We start from the raw sequence: 22,758 nt of genomic DNA, 5'->3' as shown, positions 1-22,758 counted from the left end.
TGACATTAATAAGTTGTTATTTAGGTTCTGCATATTTTACATTATTCAGTTTAGTTTAAAATAGTTTAGACCAGAATTATTTAATACTTAGGCTGTTAGCAAACAGTTTCCTATAATGTTTTGTCTAGTAGTTAGTTTGTCAAATTAACATAATGTAATTAGTTTTGCTTCAACATTTTTCTCCTGATATTCAGTAGCTAGATTTATTTCAAATTGTTTTGTAGTTAGAATCTTAGTTGGTTACGTTTAGTTAGTTGTTAGATCGAGTTAGTTAGTTTGTTAGATTTAGTTAGTTTTAATTCTTATTTTTTGTTTTGATATAACTAACATTCGTTTTAGAAAGCACTCCCTGCATTTTCTTTGTTTTGTGTTTTTGTGTTCTTTCGTATTTTGCAGGGTAGATTTCATGTGCGAAGGGCCCTCCAAAGAATCCCTCAAGGACATGCCCTCGAGAAAGGGACCCTTAAGCCTAATGGTTCAACTATAGCATTCAAGCGAAAAGAATGCTAGATCGCGAGGAAAAGAAGCCCTGCAGATTTTTGCTTTCTTTATTTTATTTTTTTTAGGGTCAGAGGACCATTTATTTTAAGTTAGTTTGTAACAAGGCCTTTTTATTTTTGAGACCTCGGCAGAGTGTAGCACATTTTATTTACTTAATTATTTTCTTATTCAAGGCAATAAAGACCGTATTTGTGTAGGATACGAAAGGTTTTAAGTACGTTCCTTATGGTTGACCCAGACTTCACCACTAGTATGAGCCAGAATTTGAAATTTAGTGCAAAGTTTACACAAGAAAATTTTACTAAAAAACATCTTTTAAAAATACTTTCTCGAAAAGTTGAACTAATCTTGTTGGCAAGTTGTTAGTATCTTAGAGAAGTTTGGATCATCTTTGTGATGAGTTATGATATGATCAATGATATCCGTGAGTTATGATATGATTAATGATATCCGTCTGAATAAGCATGCTGGTTATTCTCATCCTACTTCAATTAGAACCAAAAGGTTTTCATGCGATGAGTTCTTTGAGAAGCTTTCACTCATTGCTCATGGCACAGGATAAACTTTCTGCTTCTGTGACAACATTAGCTTTTCCCGGGCAGTAAGACATAATAAAATCGTAATTTTTGAGAAGCTCTAACCACCTTCTTTGTCTCATATTTAACCCTTTTAGGGAGAAAATATACTTGAGGCTCTTGTGGTCGGAGAATACCTTGAACTGCTTTCCGTCTATATCACATGGGTGTGGGTGTGGGTGTGGGCGTAGGTGTGGGTGCGAGTGCGGGGGTGCGACACTTTCAAAAAACTTGGGTGCAGGGGTGCGGCAAAAATATAAAAAATTATATATATTAAGTTTTAACAGTTAACAACAGTAACACTAATGAAATAAAAAACAATTATCACAATTATTATCAAATCAATTCATTATCATCATGCATGCAATAAATCAAATTAACAATCCACAATTCTATTCTACATCATAAAAACCAACACCACAGTTATAAAAACAATCAAATAAGTAAAGCAGAAAAGAAGTAAATTATATAGTATACTAACAAAAGAAGCAAAAAATGCATAATTACATACCAAAAGTATATCCTATACAACGTATATGACGATGAGGTAATAGATCCTAATAATTTTCTTCTTCATCATCAAATGTATCATAAGAAGAAAGACTACACTCAGATAAATCCATGTTTGTAATATTGAAATCATGCTCTCTCTAAGTCACACTCTTCTGGATTTACAACCCAAAATTTGGATGATCATTGTCTGCATTACAAACCCAATTTGAAAATGTTAAATACAAGTATATTTAAATGAAAAAACTAAGAAATAGTCAAATAACTAAGAGAGCAAATTAGTACCTGTATTCATCATTGGTTCGCGAAATTAGTCGAAGATTTGAATGAACACATACTAAATCCTCTACACGCTTGCTGGTGAGTTTGTTTCTTTTCATGTTGTGGATTTGAGAATATGTGCTCCAATTTCTTTCACAACAGGATGAACTAGCAAGCTGGGATAGCAATCTAAATGCAAGATGTTGGAGAAGAGGTGTTTTTGATCCAAATGTTGACCATCATGTAATAAGATCTATATTATCCTCCTCTTTCGCGAGTAATACTTGTTCATATAATCTCGAAGATGCAAATTTTTCAAACTTTTATGTGACTTTATTTAGAATATGTGATTATGGATAAAGTCTTGGCATACACATATTTCTATGCCTTGATAGCTCTGGGTATAAATTTAGAGGGACGCAAGCAATACCACCTTTCTGCCATTTTTTTGCGTAATATTTTGGATTAAGAAAATGTGTCATGCAATGCAAATGAGTGTTGCTCTTATCCCATCTTCTGGCTAAAACTGAATGAATATGGTTAAAAAATTCGGAATCATCAAATGCAAGATTTTTTTCTTCATGCTTGAAAACTACAACTTGTATTTTTTCAATCATATTATCTCACATTTCATAAACTTTGTGAAGCATGGGCTCATCCTTATCAACTTCTCTCAGCATTTTCCAAATAGGTTGCGTAAATTGAAAGAAATATACGACTCTGTCCCAAAACTCATCATCAACAATAAATTTCTTGAGCCTTGACATCATCATCAACATGATAGAATGTCCAATTCTCATCAGTCACCATGCTAACCAAAGCATTATTCACTTCATTAATCCACTTCACCGTCACAATGATGGACGCAAAGCGTGTTTCAGCGACCTTCAACTATTTCATATCAGAATGCCTATTAAATATAGCATTAGCATAATGATAGTTGACAACAAAATCCTTAATGCTTTTGACATTTTTTTTAAATTCTTCAATCCATGAATATAGAGCATATGCCGGTGAATTTTATTCTTCTTTAGGGTTGCAGATGCTCTTGAGGGCCAGATTCAAGTTATGTGCTACACAGGGAGTCCAAAAAATATGAGGATACTCACTCTCCAAACTCAATGCTGCACTTTTACAAACTGGAGTGTTGTTTGTGATGATTTGTACTACTTTCTGATCAAACACTTCTTTTATTACTTCTATAAACAACTCTTTCAAATACTCAGCATTTTTATATTCCTCAGATGCATCAACTGTTTTCAAGAATAATGGGTCACTAAGCGAAAAAGCAATAAAATTGATTAGTGGACGCCTTTGAAGAAACAATGAAAACTCCATTTTGCTCTCATGAATATTTTTTAATCTCTAACAATCTCTCAATATTTGTCATCTCTTCTGCAAGAAGTGTGATTCGTAGTTTTTCTGAGCTTGAAGGTACATAGCCACTCAAATTACAATTTGCCAAACAAGTAACTAAATCCTTCCAATAAGGATTTCTAGATTCACTAAATGGGAGTGAACTAGAATAAAAATACCTCACTACTTTTCTATCCATCTCCACCCTTCCATATGTATTGAATGTTGCTTGTATTGTTTCTCTTCCTCTACCTCTTACATCCACTTTTCTTTTCTTTTTTAGCATCTTCTTTGTGGCTTAAAAATGACACATTAATTGCACAAGAATCACTCATTGTCTTCATCTTCTCATATTCTTCTTGTATTTTCTTGTATTGTTTTCGCATTGCCTCATCAACTCTTCTGTATCCTGAAATGCCATGTCCTGGTATCTTCAACAAATGAGCCTTAACTCTTGTGTAAGACCCAACAAAATCTCTTTCACAGAGCTTGCATCGAAATCTCTTGTTTTCACAACCTCCTTCTTCAGTGTTTGCAAGCTTATCTTGATGTACCCATAGTGGCCCCACATCATCACTCCCACTACAATATCAGCAACACTAACAGCAGAACTCACATGTGGGGATGAAGATGATGCAAGTCATATTCCTTTATCCGTCATTTTTGTCCTGAAAACACAAAAAAATTATATTAAAATCAATTATACACACAATCAAGATTTATAATATTGAGTGCAAAGTCAATAACATATACAATAAGTTCTAAAAAATATAGTAGTATGTATAAATAAATATCGAAAGGTACAAGAAAAATATATAACAATAACATTAATGATAATCATTAATGCAAAGTGAACACTCCTAAGCATGGGATTATAACCGATATAATGACCCTGAGAGTGGATTATAAAAACAGCAGTACAAAATCCACATCTTAGTAGCATAAATAGCTAATTGGATTCACTTCTACATGTAATCAAGAGTCTATTGGTTTTAAATTCAAGTGTGAAGCTTCAACTGTTCAACATGAATTCCTAATTGGATGCTCCTCACTTTATCAAATCTGAGTACACAGATTCGAGTTTGGTTTGGATATCTGACCCAAATCCGAACCATTGACATGCATACTCCCAAGTATGATAACTATTCATGCATATGAATTCCACAAATGCTTAGCCTTAGCCAATGCATACTCTAGGATCAATGGCACCTTTGCGTGCTCAATAGAGATGGTACATAGATGAAACTGCAACCGAACATGTGATTACTGGTTTCTAGAATTAGCTTAGCATGCTGAAGCTATGCTTGAAGGAGATAGAACAACAAAATCCATCTATAAATTAGTGATGAAGAGAGCATTCTTAGTTGTAGTACTGCAAATAACAAGTATAAAAATGAACTGTCAATGCAAGGTAGTGTTCCCCTGCGGATTATGTCCGACAGAACTGTCTCTATTCCAATAAAACCAGCAGCTCAACAGCTGATTCTAATGTGCCTTCCTAGTTGCCCAAAGATAATGGCACGGTATACAATGTGTAACAGCATAGTGTAACAACATAGTATATGAGAAAGCAACGTTGAAATAATTGGGAGCGCTTCATAAACGCACAAAAATTGGGAGGAAGAGTAAGGTTGCAGAGAGAGGGAAAGGGAGGGCAGGATAGAGGGGTTTGGGAGAGGGAAAGAGAGGGTTGCGTAGAGAGGAAAAGAGGGGGGGGGGGGGGGGAGAGAGGAAAAGATAGGGTGGGAGAGAGAGCGATAGTGAGAGAGACAGAGAGATTGAGAGTGAGAGACGGAGCGAGTGTGAGAGAGTACCTGAGGAGGAGAGGTCCAACGGAGAGGTCGGCGACGGCGTCGGGGTCCGGCGGAGAGGTTGTTGCCGGCTTCAGCTTTAGAAGGAGAGGAAGGGAGGATTAGGGTAAAAAAAAAATGCCCTAATCCTCCTCTCCGCAGCCCATTTCATCAGGCGAATTTTTTTTAAGGCCTCAAAACTGAACAGAAATGACCCTGGGTGCGTTGACCGCACCCAGGGTCAAGTTGACTGCACCAGGTGCCGCACGCGCACATCGATGCAGGTGCAGCACCTGGTTGGCCGAATCCCTGTGACTTAGCTCTCCGTACAGATAGTCGTTATATCTTAAGAGTGAACACTATTACTGTTAGCTCTAGATCATGAGTGGGGTAATTACACTCGTACACCTTCAACTGGTGAGAAGCGTATCTGATCATTTTCCCATGTTGCATTAGAACACAACCTTAACGGCCTGTGGAAAGTGTAAGGAGCTGAGGTAAGCCTCTTCTTTAACTCCTGAAAACTTTCTTCGCATTGTTGTGTCCATACGAACTTGATTCTCTTGTGAAGCAATTTGGTCATAGGAGTTGCTATCTTGGAGAAATCCTGAATTAACCTTCGGTAATAATTGGCAAGTCCTAGGAAGCTACGAATGTTTGTGACATTCTTAGGTTGTTTCCAATCCAAAATTGCTTCTAACTATCAGGATATCTAAAATCTATTTACAGAAACCCAATTTAAGAATTAAATCAAGAGATTAATTATCAGTAAGATAATTACCTTGATGGGATCCACAAATACTCTATCTTTCGAGACCACATGTCCCAAAAATATGACTTGCTCTAACCAAAACTCACACTTAGAGAATTTTACATATAACTTATGCTTTCTAAGTGTCTCCAAAACGAGTTGTAGATGGTTTTTGTGATCTTCCTTGTTTTTCGAATAAATCAAGATGTCATCAATAAAAACAATCACAAAAAGATCTAGGAAAGACTGAAATATCATATTCATAAGATCCATAAATGTTGCAGGTGCATTAGTTGGCTTAAAAGGCATCACCAAAATCTTATAACGGCCGTAACGCATTCTGAACGTCGATTTCTACACATCGAATTCTGAAATACTCAACTGATGGTAGTCATGAGGTCTATCTTGAAGAAGACCCTTGCATCTCAAAGCTAATCAAATAAGTCATCTATACATGAAAGAGGGTACTTATTTTTTATAATCACCTGATTCAGCATACGATAATCGATGCACAACTGCATTGATCTGTCCTTTTCGACAAAGAGCATAAAGGCTCCCTATGGTGATACGCTAGGTTGGATAAATCCTTTATTCATGAGTTCTTGAAGTTGCTTTTTCATCTCTTCTAGCTCTGTGGGTGCCATCCGATATGGAGCTTTAGAGATTGGGGTTGTACCAGGCACTAACTCTGTCGAGAAATCAATCTCCCGCATAGGGGTAGTCCCGAAAGATCATCAAAAAATACATATGTAAATTATCTTACAACATCCAAGTCCTCTATAGGGGTCGTGCTGGGTTCCACCACGAAAATGTTGGCCAGAAAAGCCTCACACCCCTTCTCAACACATCATTGAGCCTTCAGTGCAGAGATCATCTTTCCTTTCTTTACAAATTTATCGGCTCTGTATTCGAGGACAAACTGATTGGGAATAATAAAACAGATCCATCTCCTTTGACAATCCACACAAGCATAGTACTCGTATAGTCAATTCATTCCCAAAATTACATCGTACTCAATCATGTCTAACACAATCAGGTTGGAAGAGAAGTTCTACCCCATAATGATAACTTCTATTTTGGGTGATAGTTCTATTGCTCGATAGAGTGACAATCTTTAATACATATCCCAAGACAACAAGTATTATCTATTATGCTAGCAAAATGTGTAGACACAAAAGAGTTTGTGGCACCAGTATCAAAGAACACCTTAGCCTCAAAGTTTGCAATAAGGATGGAACCTTTTATCACATCAGCATCCTCTGTCAGTTCCTCTACGGTAGTCACGTAAACACATCCCGTAGCTTGCTTTTGTCCTTGCGGTTGTTGTCGTTGGGGTTGTTGTTAGCCTCTTGGTGTAGCGTTTTGTCCATTTTATGACATCATCTTGGGACAGTCCTTGATAAAGTGTCCTATCCCTCCATAGTGTAGGCATGCACCGATGTCAAAGTAGCATTGGCCCTTGTGGTGCCTCTTACACTTCAGGCAAACATCGTATTGTAGTTGTCGAAAGTTGCCACTCTGCTAAAATTATGCCCTTTTGGCTAGAGGCCCTTTGTTCTTGCCTGCAACAAACTTTGGAGGCCTCTTTACGTTGTCTCCAGTCTTAGTCGATTGGGACTTCCTAGAAGAATCTCAATTTGCCTGTAACAACGTGGCCATTTCAACAACCTGATTTAGGTTCTCAGGTCTACTACCGATAACTCTTGACCTCAACTCATCACGAAATCCATGCACATACTTTTGGGCACATTCCTCATCCGTGATGTAGGTATGCGAACAATATTTCTCTAGGTGTCTGAACCTAGTGGTGTGCTTCACAATGGTACAACTGCCTTGCTTGAGTTCCATGAATGCTTGCTTCTTCTGGTCATTCACATGACGGGGAAAATAGGTGTCGAGGAATACCTCCAAAAATTGGGACCATGTGAGGGTCTGAAGTTGTTTAAGTGTGTAAAGGATCTCACAAACTGTCTGCCACCAACTTCCTCCTTCAGTTGGTACGTGCTGAAGGTCACTTTATGGTTCTCAGACACTCATAGTACCTGGAATATCTCCACGATTGTCCAGATCTACTCATCAGTTATATCGGGGTCCTCTTTCCTCGAGAAGGACAGAGGATGAAAAGCCATGAAGTGCTTGAAGTTGACTTCACGATTATCGTTCTGGTTACTTTTCTGGTTCCTTTGTTCATTGAGATTACTCTCGTTATTAGCGAGGTTCTTGCAAGTCTCAGTTAGAGTACCGAGATTTTCTAGTAGGAAGGCTTTGTGCACAGTCCAACCCTAGGGCTGTCATTTGGCCATCTAGTACAGTAGAAAATTCATAAGTACACATAAATACCTATGATATCCCTATCTCGACATCTAGGTTCACACTTGCAAACTTTCAAACTTACAGTAATAAACCTCACAGTTTCAATCAATTAAACAGGTGAAAATTACTTACAGAGTGATGTCGGTCTGTTAGGCATGTCATGAACCAGTATTTTCTTCTCGTTCTGATACCAATGTTGTAAGGCTCCAAGATTTGAAAACCTGAAAAAATGCAAAAAAATAAATAAACTTTCTTAACTTTTGGTCAAAACCTCGAGCAGGTTACAGAACGATCAATCACAATAATACTGAATTTAAAGCAGTTAACATTTACCAAAATGATTTCATTCCATAGAGTAATTTACAAAATCTGGAATAACAGTAATGTTTTCCAAAACAACTAGTAAAGTTTGTCCAAAAACTCAGTTCCCAGAAAAGGAAAATGATTGGCTCTATGATGCCACCTCAGCTTCATGCAACTGTTCTGTCTTAACTACTCAGTACCTAAAATGGTTTTAGTAGGAGGTCTGAACAGGCCCCAACAGAAATACAATAACAGAACATAGTTGCATAAAAATAAGTATATATGAAATAACAATCTTTTCAAGTAAATAAGCAATTATCAGTGCAGATAAATAAAGTTCAATATCATATGCAATAGTTTAAACCATGTATGATTATTTAATTTATGCATGACTTACCAGTGCAAGCAAAGCAATCATTGTAGGCATTAATAACTTATAATTCTTTTCATTTACATTTTCTTTCTTAGATAGTGCATATCATGCACTATATAAACAATATACTTTTGTTTCTCTTTCATAACTCTCTATAGGTACAACACAAATATACGGATTAGAAGCTTGGCCCAGAGGTATATTCATTCAACTTGTATTTTATTACTCTAACTTGTACATCCTCTCTGATCTCAAAGTGAGGGATGATACAGTCAATAGAGAAACCCCAACACCCATAACTTGATATATCAGAATTTACTTTCAGCTTAAGCCTTATTCACTACTACCCCGCAGCCTCGGTGGTAGTTATCCCCTATCTCTGTGGCTGGAGAAGCAATCTCTCATGCTTAACAATATCTCACGGAGCCTTATGTACTGCTTACTCTCTCATTGTAAGCTACAAGAGAATTATTATACACATTCTTTATCATTTGATTAACTCTCTTGACATACATACTTTAAACAATAATTAATCTTTTACAACTTCAATAGCCTATACCGGCATAAGCACATATGCTTTCAACTAACCTTATCATAAGGTTCTTGGCCACCCATTTGGGGCACTATCACATATCGGTCCAGTTGACCGTGCACAAGGTCGGGAGTCACTCATCCAAACTCGAGCCATAACAATTTTATAACATGCTTTTCATAATGGATATTATGCAATACATACATCATTTAATATGCATTTCATCATTCATAAGCATAAACATCATGCTAACATGTTTCGTAAATTCTGAAATACACTCATAGGTGCATGTTCGTAAAAATTCAAAATACACGAATATGCTCGTAAAGCTTGAACATATACGTGTTTTTATTGAAATCATATTTGAAATATTCACATTTGGATAATTTCGAAACTATTTGCACACATGTATTTTTGCTCGAAAAATCCAATGGTTTCATAAAAATACATTTTTCTCGAAAAACATGCAACACGAATCATTTTCAAAACCATATATATATATATATACACACACAAAAATCTATATATTTCAAGAAACTTAAAACTACATATATATGTTAAGTTATTGTAAACCTATCTTGTAGTGCATGAAGAGAGAGAGAGAGAGAGTCAAGAAAAATGAGAGGTGAAGTGGGTGCCGACTGGGCATGCCGGTGGTGGTGTTGATGACTTCTGCTCACCTGAAGGAAGGGTGGCGGTTCACTAAGAAACTCACTTTGCTTAGTGGGATCCAATTGGGTCTCCAAATAGATCCAAAATACTTTCTACATTAGAGGAGATCCATTTGGGTCTCAAATGGATCCAAATCCCCTCTATGTTTGGTTTAAACCCCGATATGGGTCTAAACCCTAACCAAATCCATTTGGGTTGATTTGAATCATATGGAGATCTAAATACCTTGTAAAAACTCGTAAATTCCCTGATTAAACATCTAATAACTTGAATAAATGTCAAACTATTACAGATAATGAATTTGTTAATTAATTGACTGATAATTTGTCAGAAAAACGGTATTTAACTAAATAACTCACAAAAAATCTTCTTTTATTCATTTTGAAAATTCTAAAAAATTTGTTGATTTCACAGAACCAGACCTACTAAGGTTGTGAAACTGGACATAGGCTGCAGCCCAAGTCCAAGCATCGCACCAAGGTCTAACGCATGGGTGATCTCAAATAGGTAGCTAAGTGATGCAGGGCAGGATGGACCCAGACCCATACAGCAGGACCCGAGACCTGGATCCAGATGAGGCCTTTAAAAGCCCCTCTAGGGTTGCGTGCGGAGGACAGAGAAGATTAAAAAAGTTTCAGCGCAGCCTTTTGGTTTTTTGCTTTTTAGTTTTCTTTGTTATTCCTTTCCTTCAGCCGCACGTCCTTTATTGTTTCTTGTCATTTTGTGTGGATTTATTTTCTCAGTCAGAATATTTTATTATTCCTCTGTCAGTCGTCGTTTTTTTCTGTTTTCATTCCCTGTTAGTAAAACACAATCTGTGGGCATCATTAGTTGATTCTTCTTTTAAATACATTATGCTCGAACCCTTTGTTTCGAGTTTTCCCTTTTATTGGCCACGTGTTTCTGCGTGATTGTACGCCGCACGACTGTGCATTGCAAAGAGAGCAACCAGCGTCAGTCCGTATCCGGGGCGATACCAATTCCATCACGACCGTCAGCGTGTTGTTTCAACGTGGTCATGTGATCCGTGCCATTCCCTTGTTCCTTAGCTTGTTGGGTAATGTTTGTTGCACAGTCGTGCATGAGAGGAGTGCAGTCAGCGGCACACTACTTTCAGAACTGTCGATCTCCACCCTACACAGCAGATCCCCGTTAGCATCATTAAGAGAAGCGCCTTGGAAGGAGCCCTGCAACAAGGCACGCCGATCAGCGTGTCATTTGATTTATCAACTGCTGCACGACTGATCGTGCATTGGGGGATCAGCGTCAGCATCTAATACATCACGTGGTTGTTCATTTTCTGTTGCTGCGTCGAAGAGCAGCAGCGTTAGTACCCGTCATCGTGCCCTCCCTGCATCACTAAGCTAACTCCCTAGTGAACCTAACGAACTGCAGACCCTCAACCCTTACCCAAGCTGTGGATTGAGCCTAGACTACCCAAGTAAGTCAACTATAAGCCTGGACTTCCCCTTGACATCTACCAAGATGTTGAACATAGATTGAGTCTAGATCTGCTTGCTGTAAACTGCAAAATATGACCAAACTTGCCTGAGTCATATCTCCCCAACCCGAAGGCTAATATTTCAACCCTAGGTTCATCAACGTGTCCCTAACCAACCTACCAAAAGTGGGATTTTTCCTCCACCCCAACGAGGAGATCTCGATTTTACAATCAGACCTACCGAACCCAAATCACAGTCCAGACCCAGTCTGAACCCTAACCTGGTTCTCTGTTCCTGAGTGCATAACTCCCTAACCTCGTTGAGTCAGCCTCTAGTTTTTTATCATGACCTTCCTCTACCTGTCCTAGATACCTTGTCCAATTTTTAGATTTTTCTGGGTAGCCGTTTGAGAGAAATAATTTTTCTCCCAAACTCTATCATAACAATCTAAAAACAGAACTTGCTTTTGACCAACTAGACTCACCTAAACCTAGGCTTGAACCAATACCTACTTGTGGGCCCAGGAACACATCAACTGATATCAGAGCGAACATGAGCAAACCCATGCCACCAAAGCGAGGACAAGACAACCAGACCGAAATGAATTTTGAATTCATCACAAAGTTTGGTAGAATGACCAATACTACAACCAGTGGTATTTGCATGACTAGTTTCAAAGTTGGCCTTCAACAAGTCGCGGACTTGTTGCAACAATTCCAAATGGACATGCGAGCTGCCCAACAGTAGCTATAATCCACTAATGGAGGTAGTGGATTCCTCGAGGTGAAGCATAATGAACGGAAGGACGAGCAAGGATCCAACCCCGATGAATGCGCAAGAATGAATTAAATTCTCGTAGATGGGGATCTCAATGTAGTCCTTGAGGACCTTGCTAATGCATCCCCTGCAGCCGGCATGTGCCACCTCCACCTACAGCCCACAAAAGAGGTCACAACCTTCCTAAATCCGTAAAAGAAGGCAAAAATTCCAAGTTTCGAAGTTGCAGCAGCTCGTGCACACCTCGACAAGGTGTGCCCTAGTTCGAAAAGGGAGCAGGCTAAGTCGTTTCCTTCGAGTGGTGACGACTTGAAGGTCCAGTTAGGACCTTATTTTCACTACTCAAACAAGTTCCTCATGATTTGCAATGCAGTTAGACAATTTAAGAACCATGAATCATGTAATTGAAAAATTGTAAAAATGTCAACTCTCCATTTGACCCAGGAGAAGAGCTTGCTCACATGTGTCCCCTATACAGTGAAGACTTCAAAAATTTTATTCTTCACTAGATACCTTCTCGAAATGCAACCACATCATGTGAGATCACAAAAGGCGCAAGTCGTGGTGGTTGTACACAACACCAAGGCCTCCTCCATGGGCGAGCAAATCAATTTGTTTGAGCAGCCCTTCCAAAAGAGCCAAAATGTTGAAGGCCTTGAATCCTTAGGGGCTTTTGTCTCACATGTTGAAAATGACTCTAGATTTTATGTTGAAAGGCACAATGGTTCATTGGAGCTTAGCTAGGGCACTACAGTTAAGCACTACGGTGGGTTTGTGTTTGATCCGGGAGGATTAAAGCGTGTCAAGCTCCATCGAACTAAGAAGACAATGGATAAGTTGTTGGACCCTCGTATCTCTCCTTCCCACTTTCTCTATGCATGGAAGTGTAAGACCTTACCAACTGGAACCAAGCCCGTCCCAACCCTTGACAACACCTCATTAGCATTCCTAAACCCAAAGTGTGTCCAACCTGAATTCGGTAGAAACCCAAAATCCATCCGACTTTAAAAATCCCCCAGCCCAAACAGTGTGGAATCTGGATCTGATTTTTGGACCCAAGTTTCCTAAGTGTGTCTGTAACTATCCCTCCAAATTTCAAGATTTATTGAGTTCCCAGTTTTGAGAACTTTATTTTATAGTCCAGCTTGCCGGTACCCAAACCTAGGTTGTCCTACACCAGTCCTGAATTTCCTTGCAACATTAAAAAAATCATAACCACTTGTTCCCATGTCCTATGAACCTCAAATTTTGACCGAACCTAGTTTAGGGTGTCTAGAATCATCTCCCAAAAATTCAGAATTTTTTGTTATGTCATTTGGTAGAACTGATTTTTCTATCAGACCCTGCCAGACCCAAACCCAGTAAGTCATGCACCATCCTAAAATTCCCTTGACTTTAAAAAAATCATAGCTCCCTGTCCCTATGGCCTTTGACCTTGAACTTTTGACCCAACCTCCCCTAAGGTGCCTAGAACAATCTCCCATAATTTCATGATTTTATGTTGCACCGATTGGGAGAACCACATTTTCTTCACAAGTCTATCTAAACCAAACCTAACTTACTTAACCTAAGACCTTGAGCCTAAGTCCATTGAACCTAGGCCCCTTCCCAAGTCAGACTGTGTCTAGTCAATAGGAAATGATGGAATGCTTGCATCACAACTTTGAAATCATGCGCATCTGCCAACTAATGCATGATGATGTTGCATTGGCCACATTTACTGCTAAAAGGCAGTCTCTGACGAAGTTGAGCTTGCCGAAGAACGAGCTGAAAGGATGAGGACTGGCTTGTGACATGCAAGGCAATGGAAGAAGGTCATGACAACCTAAAGAAACTCATTCTAAGAAGAGTCGAAGCCAAGGTGCCAGCTGGTGATGGAGCGAAGATTATTTCCAATTGAACACGAGATGCACCATCTCGTCAGCCCAACAACCCCTTTAAGCCTAGACCTCCCCTTGACCTCTTCCAAGATGTTGAGCTTAGATTTGGTTTGCTTTAAACTGCAGAATCTAACCCAACTTACCTGAGTCATATCTCCCCAATTCGACCTAATCTAAGGCTGAAATTTTAACCCTAGGTTCCTCAATGTGCCCCTAACCAACCCACCAAAATTGGAATTTTTCCTTCACCCCAGTGAGGAGATCTCAATTTTACAATCAGACCTACCGAATCCAAATCACAGTCTAAACCCAGCCTGAACCCTAACCCAATTCTTTGTTCCCGAGTGCATAACTCCCTAACCTCATTGAGTCAGCCTCTGATATTTTGTCAGAACCTTCCCCTACCTGACCTAGACACCCTGTCCATTTTTTAGATTTTTCTGTGCAGCCGTTTGAGAGAAATAATTTTTCTCCCTAACTCTGTCTGAACAGTCTAAAAACAGAACATGTTTTTGACCAACTAGACTCACGTAAACCTAGGCTTGAACCAAGACCTACTAGTGGGCCCAGGAACGCATAACTTCCTAAGTTTCACAAACTTCTCTCCATATCCAAAACTCGTGCCCAAACTCCTAACCCCCAAACAGACCCTAAGTTTCTAGATGTTTGTTTGGGTATTTCACTCTAGACGTGGTTTTTTTTTACTCACTACAAGGATGTTTGTAATCTTTGTAGAATTCAAGAGATCAGAGGAAGCTTTTTGGAACTTTAATAATCTCCAAGATGATTGTTGGTGCAATGACCCAGACCTGATAACTAAAGAAAACAGTTCATCACAAGGGAAAATTTAAAGGCGGAAGGAAAAAAGAAAGAGTGCTCAAGGGAGATAGCTTGAAGAGTCAGTACAGCAAATTCTCAAGGCTAGGGAAATATCCAGTTTAGGGTGTGATTGGGATGCACCCAGATAGCATATCCCAGTTATAAACAGTGGTGGCATCAGTTGAGAAATTACAATATGCTCTAACAAACAATTTCCCAATTTATCCCACTTTTCTGGATAAGTGGATACAATCAAAGTCAAAAGAAACGTCAAACTCATCAACAATCACCATATTCAACCTGATAGGAATTTCATCAAACTCGGAGAAAAAAAATAAAACAAAACAGAAGCAAAGATGATGTAACAATTAACAAATGCATACCAGGTAGACAGCATCGTTGAATCCGGCGAGAACGAGCAGCCGGTGAGTGGCCGATCGTCTCCTATCTCACTACAGTCAAGAGCCAAATTCTCCATCTGTTTCAACACAAAATTGGCCTCTGCATCTTCGTCTTCATCTGGGTCTTCCCTCTTCCTCCTTGCCCTCCGGAGCCTCGCCTTCCCCCGCGCCAACGAATACTTCGCAATCTCATTCCTCGCGTCCAAGAGCTCCCTCGGCCCCTCCGTGAAGAAAGGGTAGCTCTGCACTCCCTCCCCTTCCAGGTCATCCTCCGCGTCTGCCGCCTCCTCCTCCTCCTCGTGAGCCCTCATGAGCTTCTCCAGCTGCCCCTCCGCATCCAGTTTGGCCATGATGGTGCGGAGCCGGTCCCGTCGCTCCATCTCCCTCTCGCCGAACAGGGTGACCGGCTCGCCGAGGCGGCGGAGGCGGGTGCGAACCGCCCAGTCGTTGGTGGGGACGGCAAGGGCATAGCTCCGGCGCTTCATCAGCAGCTCCTGCATTGCCTGCTCCTGCCGCTCGCGGATGCGGCGGCTCTCCTCCGAGAACTGGAACTCAGACGAATTGGCGGGGGCGGAGCCCTCGTTGTCTTCGCTGGAGCCGGAATTGTCGACGTTGGCGGCATCTTGACGGGGTTTTGGTGGTGGTCGGATGGGGAGTGGGGCAAGGGGGCGAGGTAAGGGAGGAGGAGGAATGGGGTGGAGGGCCGGAAGAGGATGGGGTGGTGGCACTACGGTGGTGGGGAGGATGGGAGGAGGGTTTGGTAGTCCATTACTGCTTGCTGAGGAAGAGGAAGGTGGTGGTGGTGGTGGTGTGTTTCTGGAAGCGTCTGGAAGATGGGTCTCTTCCATTACGAGGAGAGTCTGAGTTAGAGAACTGCTACCGTCATGGGCTTTGCATGAATCAAACCCCCAAACTCTCTCTTCCTCCTTCTTCTTCTTGGACTATTGGACTATGCTGAGTGGTGCAACAGAAGATGATTCTTTATGCCTAGAGCCTAGAGGGTGATCTCAGACTGAAAAAAATAAAGGGTGTTGTGTGTTCTCCTAGAAACACAAATTAGCGTATTCGGGTGTGTAAGGAAGAAATATGTGTTGGACGAAAATGTCCTCTAGCTCCCCCTAAATAGATTTGCACGTTTTTTTTTTGTTTTTAGCTTTTGTTACAACACATGGCAGCCTTTTTGTTCTTGCCTTGTGTTATATAGAAATTATTCTTGAGTTTGTTCCAACCTCGTGGAGATAACTATAAATCAAATGATTGGTTCGATCATTGATGAGTGTCAGGGGGATTTGTCGGACATCTCTTTTTCCAATCTTCTCTTCTTCTTCGTTTTCGTTAGGCAGTAAGGAAAAAAGTAATGATGCACAAACATTTCAACAGGTGTCATTAAAGCGTTGTGAGTACCTTTTCATGTCATCATGCTATTGTTGAAGAACGTATGTCATCGTGAGTGTCATTAAGGCGTTTTGTTAATACAGGTAGATTTTATCGTTTCGATGGTTGAAAATTTGAAGATATTTGTAAGGCAGTAGGATCTGTTGACAAGAATGTTTGGTTACAGGTGCGAGCAAGAGCCTCTACCCCATCCGGTATCGTTCATTCACTCAATATATGCAATGTAACGCAAATCGCGATTGTAGTAACATGTATATCGATTTGTGAAATATTATTTTGTTTATTAATATTGATTTATGATATATTATGTTGAATTGTCGTATATCAATTTGTAAGATATTATGTGTTTTCTAGTGTTGATTTGTGAGATATTGTTTTAGTTGTTAATATCTATTTGTAATATATTATGTTGAATTGACGTATATCGATTTGTAAGATATTATGTGTTCTAGTGTCGATTTGTGAGATATTGTTTTGTTTGTTAATATCGATTTGTAATATATTATGTTGAATTATCGTATATTAATTTGTAAGATATTATGTATTTTCTAGTATCGATTTGTGAGATATTGTTTTGTTTGTTAATATCTATATGTAATATATTATGTTGAATTATCATATATCGATTTGTAAGATATTATGTGTTTTTTAATATCGATTTGTGAGATATTGTTTTGGTTGTTAATATCGATTTATAATATATTATGCTGAATTATCGTATATCGATTTGTAAGATATTATGTTGAATTATTGTATACCGATTTGTAATATATTATGTTGAATTGTCGTATATCGATTTGTAAGATATTATGTGTTTTCTAGTGTTGATTTGTGAGATATGATTTTGTTTGTTATCATCGATTTGTAAGCTATTATGTTGTTGCTTTGATACTGTGATTCATTCAATCGTTTCTTTGACTTGCTTAACTAATTGGTAGTTGTTGTTGTATGTATATTGAATAAATCGTAGTAAACGTATACGCTGGCTAAAACAAATTGATATTTTGCTCATGACAGTGTTGAGCTTATCAACTAGTTACAGTGAAGATGATGTATCACAATCAATGGAAAGTCACGGAGCAATGAACATTCGTACTATCGACGCACCTAAAGAAGTGAATATGTGCACTAATGATGCGCATGATAAGAAGGGTGCAGACATTAGATTCACTCTTGACTTAAATATTTCAGCAGACAAAATGCAATTTGATAATGAGGTAGACAATCATGACAGTGTACTTGACAAAAGTGCAGGCACCTCAAGTCTACATGATAGTACATTTGACTTTGTTCCCGTAGAGGAAATGCAGTTTAATAATGAGGAACATGCATACAAATTTTATAATGATTATGCTTTAAAACTTGGTTTCAGTGTTAGAAGGTATTCTTGGGCAAAAAAATGCACATGGTGAGAAAGGCATATGTTTGTTCTAAGTAAGGTTGGAAGAAGTCAAGTGAAAATCCAACAAGGAGCAAGCCAGATTCAAGATGTGGTTGTTCAGCGAGAATGGTGTTAAGAAGACTTTCGAATGAGAAATATGTAGTTTGTACTTTAATCAATGATCATAAACATGAATTGGTCGCTTTATATATGACTCCTATGTTAAGGTCGCATCGTAAAGTAACTGAAGTGCATGTTGTAATTGTTGAAATAACTGATAGCATCAATATTGCACCAAGAAAAATATATAATTTATGCGCGCACATAGATGGTGGTCGCGAGAATGTACCATTCACCCATATGGATCTAAGAAACCACTTTAGAAAAAAGAGGTCAGACAACATGAAGAAGAATGAAGGAATATGTTCTTTGGTTGATTACCTACAGAAAAATTCAAGCAATGACCCTAGTTTATTTAGTGCAATGCAACTGGATGAAGATGTGTATGTTGTGAATATATTTTGGGTAGATTCAAAGTCAAGAGTAGATTATGAATGCTTCAATGATGTGCTTATTTTTTATACGACAATGAAGATTAATACGGAACAATGGCCATTTGCGCAGTTTGTCAGAGTGAACTATCACTGACAAAGTTGCATATTAGGTGACGCTTTTTTGTATGACCAAACCAAGGAAACCTTTGAGTGGTTGTTCAGAGTATTTACACATGCAATGAATGAGAAGCACCCTGGAGCTGTACTTACAGATGGTGATCATGCAATTGCGGCTGCAGTATCTCATGTATAGCCATATGTACATTATCGCCTATGTTTGTAGCATATCTTTCAAAATGCAGCAAAAAACATACGACACATCGTTAATTAGAAGACAATGTTTGATAAAAAGTTTAGAAAGTGTGTACTTGAGAGCATAGACGAGGTCACCTTTATGTTTGATTGGAAACAAATGATTCAGATATACGACCTTGAAGTCTGTGTGTGGTTATAACATTTATATGCAGATAAAGAGAAGTGGGTATTGCCATATAAAAGACAATACTTTTGTGCAGGTATGATAAGCACACAAAGAGCTGAATATATGCTTGTCACACTGAAAAAAACCTTGTATTCATGTTTAACAATGTTTCGTTTTATAGAACAGTATGAATTATATGTAGACGGTCTTAGACAGAACGAGCTTGAATAAGATGTGAAATGCTTCAATACTCGCTCTGTAACTTTGGGCATGAAAATATTGACGCGACCTTCAGATCTGTATACACTAACTGTATTTGAATTGACTAAGAAGGAGGTTATATAGGTCATGAATTGCAACATAGAAGGACATATGCAAACTGAGAATATACACAAATATCATGTTGTATGATAGAACGAAGAGCATCCAAAAAGGAAAGAAGCACATGTTACGTACAATGTTGAACTGCTGGATACAAATAATGTTAGTCCATCTGTTGTCGATGAGAAGTTTCACATAGTCTCCCATTACCAACAACTATGTAGATCATTTATGCATGTTGCGAATTTGACATCGAAAAGCGATGAAGCCTATGTATGTACGAGAAAAGTGTTAAGGAAATTACTTGAAAAAGTGCAACTACACCATCAGTCTGTTGCAACTCATGAAGACTAATCTAAGAAAATGAGATTAAACAACGTAGGTGAAAATCACGTTTCCCTGACCCTTATGAAAAGTTGCGCCGAAGCGTAAACATCATCTTCGACAAGTTAGGAGTAAACGTTGTAGATTATGATAGAAATATTCACATAGCGAAGGGTATCAAAAGAAAACCTATCTCTGATCGCAATCGTCGAGAGATAAAGGGTGCACTAGAATTGGTTGTCAAGAAAATGTCTAAGAAACAACCAACCCCTAAGCAACCAAGTCTTTCGCGTGAACAAGTATGTAATATAGTATATTGCTTCCCATGTAAATTGTATTACGTGTAACTTATCAATACCTAACTTGTGTAATTTCCAACATGCAACAATACCCTACAGACGTGCACTACAACGTTGAAACCTGCAATCCTTTTGACCTGTTTGAGTGAAACGATGACATGAGTTTTACAAGTCCTTTGGTATGTAACAATTTTGGGAGGATGTTTGCATTTGTTGTTGAACTTAATGTAGTGTCTGATATTGATCTGTTTCATGACACACTTAGTTCAATTCAAAAAAATTAGACGAAACACAGGAATCGCGTGTGGATTCTTCAGCTACAAAATAGTTGTAGCATTTAACTTTCATTAGGGTAAATTGTTGTAATGTTTAACATTCTTCTATTCTTTATTGTAAATCGATAATTCATTATTGTAATTCTACAGTAGAAATCATACTATAAATATCATAAAAAATGACACTAGAAAACACATAATATTTTACAAATCGATATACAACAATTGAGCATAATATATTACAAATCGATACTGCGATTCAACATAATAGCTAACAAATCGATATTAACAAACAAAATAATATTTGACAAAAATTTGTAGAAATGATTTGTCCTATCGCGATTTACACAATGACTGATAAAAGGCAAAAAAGAGAAAAAAACAACAAATCGACACGATGTTTACTAATAGCAATATCTTAAAACTGTATAATATCCTATAAATCTGCAAATCAATAACTTATCTTATAAATCGATATAAAAATTCCTATTGATAGCTTAGAAATCGATATTAAGAATCAACATACAAATTGATATTAAGAATCAAAGCAATATCTTAAATCAATATAATATCTTATAAATTTATAGTAGACATCATGTTAGGAAGCAATATCTGCAAATCAATGATAAAATATCATAAAAATCGAGAGGAAAATTCTTATTAATAGCTTAGAAATCAATATTAAGAATAAGCATAGAAATCGATATTAAGAATCAATTTATAATATACTATGCAATATTATATCAATTTGTAAGATGTTATATGTTTACTAGTGTCGATTTGCAAGATATTTGTATTATGATTTTGAAACGTGTGCCTACAGAATTTATATTATTGCGATTTGCGTGCTTGAAGTGACGATTTGCGTATTCAACACACGTGTACCAGGTGCATAATTTTGGTTTTTTTATCAATGCAAATTTTATACACAGACTTACAAAATTTGTATTCATAGTTTACAAAATTTGTTATAAATGTCTGTACACAAAAAATTTATCATGTTCGGCAAATTAAATATTAAACCAAAAATTGTTCTCTCTCTCTCCCTCAGCAGTAGAACATAACCCTCTTCACGTTATCCTTGAGAACAGGTAGACGTTTAAAATGACTTTCTCTTACTCCTGGGGGCCTCACATCCTTCGTTGCTTTCTAGGTAATCTTGAAGTCTGGGTTTTTGTATCTTCCGCAATTAGAAAATCCATAAATTTTTTGCATAGTTTTGTGCAGAATCCAGGTATATCATCCTATAAAAAAACCCCCAAAGTCAGACCAATATAGAAATGTAGTCACCAATAATATAGAATAATAAAACATGTTTAAGTATACAAGATACAACAGTGAATTTTGGTTCTCATCCATAGTATATTGCTTCAATATACTTCATTACAAAGATGCTATAATTGATACCATTATTTTGTAAAAGAGCATCTTCTATAATGTAAAGCCATCACGGGCCAATGACGATGCCCAACATGTCTATGAAAAATCCAACCTGTGGTTTATGCAAAAGCAAGTAAATTTTAGGCCACGGTACAAGATACAATAATCTTATAGATAGAAACTTACTAAATGCACAATGTCACGATCTACACCATTGTTAAAGTCTAAGGAGTTGTAGAACCATATTTGTTGTTTTTATATATTCAACACGTATAAGACCCAATGTTTTTCCGATTGCCACAATGCAGGAATCAATATCTGCAAATCAATTATTAAATATCTTACAAAATCGATATGAAAAAGCATATTGATGGTATAAAAATCGATGTTAAGAATCATCATATAAATCAATATTAAGAATTAAAACAATATCTTAAATCAATATTAGGAATCATAACAATATCTTAAATCGATATAAAAATTCCTATTGATAGCTTAAAAATAGATATTAAGAATCAACATAGAATTTGATATTAAGAATCAAAACAATATCTTAAATTGATATTAAGAATCAACATAGAAATCAATATTAAGATTCAGAACAACATCTCAAATCAATTTGGAAATTCGTATTGATATCTTAAAAATCGATATTTAAAATCAAAACAATATCTTAAATCAATATTAAGAATCAAAACAATATCTTAAATTGATATAGAAATTCCTATTGATATCTTAAAAATCGATATTTAGAATCAAAACAATATCTTAAATTGATATAGAAATTCCTATTAATATCTTAAAAAATGACATTTAGAATCAAAACAGTATCTTAAATCGATATTAAGAATCAAAATAATATCTTAAATTGATATTAAGAATCAACATAGAAAGCGATATTAAAATTCAAAACAATATCTTAAATCGATATTAGGAATCAACATAGAAATCGATATTAAGAATCAAAATAATATCTTAAATCGATATGTAAATTCCTATTGATAGCCTAAAAATAGATATTAAGAATCAACATAGAAATCGATATTAAGAATCAAAACAATATCTTAAATCGATAGTAATAATCAACATAGAAATTAATATTAAGATTCAGAACAATATCTCAAATCGATTTGGAAATTTGTATTGATATCT

The 22,758-nt window shown here is 37.4% G+C and overlaps 1 protein-coding gene across 3 annotated transcripts in view; it reads right to left on the bottom strand.

Annotated features, from left to right (window-relative positions):
* LOC149843663 (U4/U6 small nuclear ribonucleoprotein PRP4-like protein) overlaps nt 1–16,257 on the bottom strand; it is a 36,928-nt gene extending 20,671 nt beyond the window's left edge. For all 3 annotated transcript variants that reach the window (XR_016430910.1, XR_016430911.1, XM_090000002.1), the window contains exon 1: nt 15,239–16,257. Coding sequence is in view for 1 of the 3 variants with exons in the window: in XM_090000002.1 (XP_089856128.1) it covers nt 15,239–16,104 (866 nt within the window). In the remaining 2 variants the exon portion in view is untranslated. The remainder of the gene's footprint in view (nt 1–15,238) is intronic.
* Nucleotides 16,258–22,758: the final 6,501 nt, after the last annotated feature.

Source organism: Nuphar pumila, chromosome 3 (assembly GCF_984573655.1).
Source record: "Nuphar pumila chromosome 3, dmNupPumi1.hap1.1, whole genome shotgun sequence".
Lineage (NCBI taxonomy): Eukaryota > Viridiplantae > Streptophyta > Magnoliopsida > Nymphaeales > Nymphaeaceae > Nuphar > Nuphar pumila.
The sequence above is the reverse complement of the archived record's forward strand: the minus strand, read 5'-3'. Positions and strand labels throughout refer to the sequence as shown.